General features: G+C 61.8%; 1 protein-coding gene across 1 annotated transcript; it reads right to left on the bottom strand.

Annotated features, from left to right (window-relative positions):
* Positions 1 to 4,715: 4,715 nt before the first annotated feature.
* Positions 4,716 to 6,285, bottom strand: LOC110391592 (class II histocompatibility antigen, B-L beta chain-like; the record flags this gene model as incomplete). Its single annotated transcript, XM_021383533.1, has 5 exons — positions 4,716 to 5,246; positions 5,335 to 5,358; positions 5,430 to 5,540; positions 5,623 to 5,904; positions 6,012 to 6,285. Coding segments are annotated over 5 exons (909 nt in total), but the record flags the coding sequence as incomplete, so codon positions are not given.
* Between the last annotated feature and the right edge of the window lie 5 nt (positions 6,286 to 6,290).

Genomic DNA, 6,290 nt, shown 5'->3' with positions numbered 1-6,290 from the left:
GCATCATGGAATCACATAGAATCGTATAGAATCATAGAATCATATAGAATCATAGAATCAGAATCATAGAATCATGGCATCATGGAATCATGAAATCATATAGAATCATAGAATTGTATAGAATCATAGGATCATAGAATAATGGAAACATAGAATCATATAGTGTTGGGAAACTCCCCAAGTTTCCCACAGGTAACCCTACGGCGCGGGAAGCTCCACACTCAATGTGAGTTCATGACTTCCAACTTTATTGTAGCAACACACCATCTTATATAGCATCTATGCTTCCAGGGATACAGGGTCTATGCGACCAAGCGTATAAGAGAACAATACCGTTACCCAGGCTAATTTTGTATACAGTACATGTTGTTAAGTACAGAACTCTACTAGAAACACCACATTCCATGTGGGTATAATTTACCCCTTTCATCTAAGATTACATTGTAAATCATTAGTAAATCAGTAGCTACGTGCTGCCGAGCGCTGCCAAGCAAGCAAGCTGTTTCCCAACATATAGAATCATAGAATCACAGAATCACAGAATCATAGAATCACAGAATCAAGGAACCATATAGAATCATAGAATCACAGAATCGTAGAATCATGGAATCACAGAATCATAGAATCATGGAATCATATGGTCACGGAATCACAGAACCAGAGAATCATAGAATCATAGAATCATAGATTCATGGAATCATAGAATAATGGAATCATAGAACCATAGAATCATTGAGGTTGGAACAGACCTCCAAGCTCACCCAGTCCAACCATCCACCCAGCACCAGTAACCCCACTAAACCACGTCCCTCAACGCAGCGTCTCAACGATGGCGACTCCCCCACTTCCCTGGGCAACCCCTTCCCATCACCACGCTGATGAGAAGAGATTCTTCCTCATACCCAGCCTCAACCTCCCCCCGCACAGCCCGACTCCATTCCCTCTCTCCCTGTCGCTAATTAGAGGAGAAGAGGCCGAACCCCAGCTCACCACAACCCCCTTCCAGGGAGCTGCAGACAGCACCGAGGTCTCCCCCGAGCATCCTCGTCTCCAGGCTGAACGATTCCAGCTCTCTCCTAAGCTTTATGCTGCACACCCTTCACAGCTCCGCTGCCCTTCTCTGCTCTCGTTCCAGGCTGCCAATCTCTTGCTCGTTGTGAGCAGCCCGGCACTGAGTGCAGCACGCGAGGTGCGGCCTCACCAGCGCTGGGTGCAGAGGGACGCCCACCTCCTGCCCCTGCTGGCTGCATCATTTCCCATCCAAGCCACGACGCCTTTGGCCTTTTGCCCACCTGGGCACGCCGCTGGCTCCTGCTCAGCCGAGCATCGACCAACAGCTCCAGCTCTGTTTCTTCCGCTCAGCTTCCAGCCACTCTGTCCCAAGTCTGTAGCGTTGCCTGGGGTTATGACCCAAGTGCAAGAGCCGGCTGGGAGCTGCCACAGATCCTTCCCTCGGTCTCCTCCTCCTCTCCATGCACAACAACCCACGGAGCTCCGGCGCTGCTTGTACCCCCAGCCCCCAGAGGTCTCTTCCACGCCCAGCGTCTCCGTGCCCCTCTGCGTCCAACCCATCCCGGCCGGGAGGAGCGTTCCGCGCACCCCGCACCGGTGGGCGGCAGCGTCCGGGCGGGGTTCCCACGGCTGCCCCCGGCCGCGCTCTGACGAACGGCTCCTGCCCTTCTCACCGCCCCTCGTCCCCCGACAGCTCCTCTGGGGCGGGGACACGGCCCCGGTTCGGATACGGCCCGGGTGCCCCCCGCGCTGTGCGGGCGTCCCCGCCGCTCCCGGGATCGTCCCCCGGGCTCCTCCCCCGTCCTCCCCCGTCCCCTCCCGTCCTCAGCGCTTTCGCTTTCACTACCGACAATCCTCGTGAGCGAGTTCTGCCTGGCGCCCGGTGACGTCACGCGCGCTCCCGGCCTCCATTGGCGGGGCGTTGGCGGAGGCACCAATGGGAACGCGGAGCGGGGCCCGGGGCGTCCGGCGGCGCGGAGCGGAGCCATGGCCGTGGGCGAGGTGTTGCGGCTGGGGCTGCTGCTGGGGGCCGTGGGCGCGGCGGCGCTCCCCCTGGCACCGGGACCCGCGGCTCCTCGCTCCCCGACGCTGGGGCTGCGTCCGCGGGACCCTCGCCCGCGGCTCGCGGCTCCGACGCCGTCTGTCCCCGCAGGGCCCCACTCCCTGCGGTATTTCCTGACCGNAGAAGATGTGTTCCCGTGCGTGTGAACTGGGAGGCAGCGCAGGGAGCCCAGCAGGGAATGGTGCGTGTGGCTGAGAGCAGGGAAATACAAACCCCGTCCAGGTTCGGGTGCCCGGCCTCGGTTTCAGGACGGATCCAACCCCTCCTGTTCCCACCCCCACTGAGGTTATCGCTGATGACAATTGTCTTCTGCTTTCCTGACTGCTCCTCTTCACCCCTCCATTCCCTGTCGGAGAATTGCTGCTTGCTGGCATTTCCCTGCAAGTCAGCAGAGCAGCAACGCAGAGATTTGAAGTTCCCAAAGTGAAATACCTGCCAGCTTTCACAATGCAACCAGCCAATCCCTTTATCCTTGTTCAACCTCAGAGAAGTCCCATGGAAGAAACAAGCCTTGCAAGTTCAACTTGGTTTGCTCTGCTCCTCACACGCCTGCTCACTGCATCCCTTGTGTGGCAAGGGGCCTTTCTGTGGGGCGTAAAAGAGGAACGGGAAGGATCCTAGAATGAATCACAGAACGGCCCGGGTTGAGCAGCACCTCCAAGCTCAGCTCCTTTCACCCCCCCGCTGAGTGCAGGGCCGCCAGCCCCCAGCCCAGGCCGCCCAGAGCCACGTCCAGCCTGGCCTTGAAAGTCCCCAGGGACGGGGGTGCCCTGCAGGTCCTGGAAGGCCACATCGAGGTCTCCCCGGAGCCTTCTCTTCTCCCAGCTGCACGAGCCCGGTTCCCTCAGCCTTTCTCCCTAGGAGAGCTGCTCCATGCTCTGCTCCTCTCGGTGGCCTCCTCCTGCCCGTCTCTACCAGCTCCCAAGGGGAGGGGGCAGAGAAAGGAAGGGAATTGAAGGGGGAGAATAAAGCAGCTGAGTCGCCCTGGAGCTTTTCTGTTCTTTAGGGTCCAGCCCTGCTTTCTCCGGATAAGAGACGAGGCTTGGCAGAAGGACAAGGAATCCTAGAGGCATGGAATCCTGGAAGCCTTGGAGCTGGAAGGGTCTGGTGGCGGCCATCTAGTCCAGCTCCCCTGCGCTGAACAGGGACAGCTCCGCTCGAGCAGGCTGCCCGGGGCCTGAGCCAGCCTCGCCGTGAGGTGCAGGAAGGTCCGAGTGCAGGTCCCTGCTCGCTTCTAGGGAAGGCACGTTTGGCACACAGCCCCATCTCCCCTCCCAACGTGCACTCACTCGGGTGGGCGTGCAGGGAGACTCGACAAGCAGCTCTCCAGGTCTCCATCTGCATGGCTGTTATAGTGCATTCTTGTTTTTTTTGTGGCATCCATCTGAAGCTGGAGGCCCGGCGTGCCGCCAGGACGCCTGGATCTGCTCCCCGTGGAGCTGGGCACACTGGAGCACACTGTAAATGTTCCCATAGCAATGCCCGCAGCGTGAGGTGTGAGCAGGAGGAGCTCGGAGCTTGAGCTTGGTCCTGGAGCTACGGCATCCTCAGCGTGAGCGAGGGGTGGTGGGAAGGGTTCTGTGCTACGTGTGCTGTGTGCAGGAAACGTCTCTGGGCTCTGCAGGGTGGACAGGCAGGGCAGGTGAGGCGGGATGCTGTTGCTGTATGGAATGGTGGGCTGGAAGGCGTGGAGCTTGCTGTTGGCCGTGACACAGCTGGGAGCCCCCGAGTGCGGATGAAGGGACAAGGCAATAACGTGAGAGTCTACCATAGGCCACCCAGCCAGGAGAATGATCCCAATTAAGGATTCCGAGCAAGCGTGGGCCAGGTGAGAGCACGGTGAGGTGGATTGTGAACTGGCAGAGCTCGGAGGGTTGTGATTCTGGGTGCAGAGTCTGGTTGGAGGCCTGCAGCTAGCGGGGTTCCCCCGGGGTCGGGGCTGGGTCCGATGTTGTTCAGCTTCATCAGGGAACTGGATGAAGGGATAGAGAGCAGCCTCACCAAGTACAAAGCTGGGAGGAGCGGCTGACGGAGCAGAAGTCTGTGCTGCCATTCAACGAGCCGTGAGCAGACTGCTCAGCTGGCCAAAGCAGAACGCGATGAATTTCAATGGGGACAAGTCTAGGGTCCCGCAGCCAGGGAGGACAAATCAGCTGCGTCCATACCGGGTAGGGTTGCCCTACGGGAGAGGAGCTTCCCAGCAAGCTGGGAGTTGGGGGGCGCGGGGCAGGGAGCAGTGGGGCTGGGTGGCATCATCCATCTCCAGGCAGAGCTGGGCTCTGCATTTTGCTCTGACGCTCGGTCCCTGCTGCGGCCCCGTCCTGTGGCTGAGCTCCACGGGTTTCACCGGGGACTCTTGGGCCACCCAAGAGGGTCTGAGCCGGGAGCGGGACGGCGTGGGGTGACTTGGACGGGAACGCTGGGGGATCGCGAGGTGTCACGGCCAAAACGTCGCACAAGCGTGGGGCGAGCGTGGGGGAGGAGGTGGTGACAGACCGCCGTGCACGGGATGAGCACGGCTCATCGCGCTGAGGAATGTTGCGTGCCTCCATGCTTCCCCGCCCGGCACGCAGCACCTCAGAGGCGCCCTCCCGACTGCATAACCCCCAGTGCTGGGACAAACGAGACGGATGCATGGCAGCTAGCTCCAAATGCCAATTTAATGCTGCGCAACAAAGCTACTTATACCCATACATGCACCACCCACCCCACTTAATCCCACAAGGACGTGGGCTGACCGTGGCGAGAACGTGGTGGCACCATAAGGAGACCAGGAGGTTACTAGGAAGGAACCACGGGGGAAAAACAGCTTGAGAAGGAAGGGATCGGAAAGGGAAAGTCCGGCCGTCGTGGGGTGACCGTGGGTCACCACGTGGGTCACGTGGGGTGAAGATGGTGTTGTAACGGGGTGACAAGAGACGAGCGCTGGGTGAGGACGGTGGGGACAGGGGGTGTCACGGGGTGAGCATGGCGAGAAACTGGGAGGAGCCCGGAGTCAGCATCGCAGCGAGCTCTTCTGGAGAAGGGGACGGAGCAGGCGCGGCAGCGGCAGCAGGGAACACGGCGGCAGGAGGGAGCGCGGTGCCGGCCCGACCGAGCCCAAGCTCGGGGCCGGGGCGTGCGGGCTGCGCCGGTGGAGCAGCGGCGTGGGGCAGCTGCTCGTCGCGCATCCCTGCGGGGAAAGGGGACGGAAATGAGGGCCGTGCTGGGCTCGGGGCCGCTCCGAACGGAGTTCTGGGGCCGGGGGAGTCGGGCGTTACCTGGGCGGGTTGGATCGCGGCGGCCTGAAACGGAGCGAGACGAGGTCAGCGCGGCCACAGCCCCCCCAGCGCCGCCCCGCCGCCCCGACGCTCACCTTCCTCACTGCGCACGAAGATGAAGAGCCCCAGCGCCAGGCAGACGAAGCCCAGCACGAATCCCCCCGCGCCCGCCAGCATCTTGCTCCTGCCCGCGTCCACCGGGGGCTCTACGAGGAAGGCGAGGGGAGCTGGGGGTTGGGGGCCGCGCTCCCGCTCCCCCCGCGGCCGGGTGGGGAACTGGGTCCTTACCCCAGGGCCGCACGATGGGCCGCCGCAGGCTGGCGTGCTCCACGTGGCACGCGTAGGTGTCCCCGCGCCGCGGGCCGCTCTCCAGCACCGCCAGCACCTGGTAGGTCCAGTCCCCGTTCTGGATCACGTCCGTGGACACCACGCGCTCCGTCTCCTCGCGCCCGTTCCGGAACCACTTCACCCGGATCTCGGGCGGGTAGAAGCCCGTCACGTAGCACGCCAGCCGGTCGGTTCGGGGCGCGGAGCCCGAGCGCAGCGCAGAGACCCTCACCTTGGGCTCCGCTGCGGGAGAGAGGAGAAGGGAGAGCGCCGGGGCCGGGCTGCGGGCGCGCGGTGCCAGCCCATTCGGGCCGAGCGGTGCCGCCAGCTCCGGGCACGCGTGAACTCACCTCTCCTGTGCAGCGTCCAAGGGGCCACGGTCTCGTAGTTGTAGGCGCAGAGCATTTCCGCCGCGGCCCTGTTCTTCTCCAGCACGTCGGGCTGGCTGTTGAAGAGTTTGGCGGAGCTCTCTCCCAGGGCCGTGTCGGCCACGAAGAGCCCGACGTCGCTGTCGAAGTGCACGTACTGCTGCCGGTTGTAGACGTGCCTCGCCACAAACCTCACCCGCTCGGTGCCGTTGAGGAAGTGGCACTCGACGGCGGCGCTCCACTGGAAAAACGCTGCGGGGA

This window comes from Numida meleagris, unplaced genomic scaffold, assembly GCF_002078875.1.
Source record: "Numida meleagris isolate 19003 breed g44 Domestic line unplaced genomic scaffold, NumMel1.0 unplaced_Scaffold412, whole genome shotgun sequence".
In the NCBI taxonomy this organism is placed as follows: Eukaryota; Metazoa; Chordata; class Aves; order Galliformes; family Numididae; genus Numida; species Numida meleagris.
This window is presented reverse-complemented; position numbering and strand designations above follow the sequence as displayed.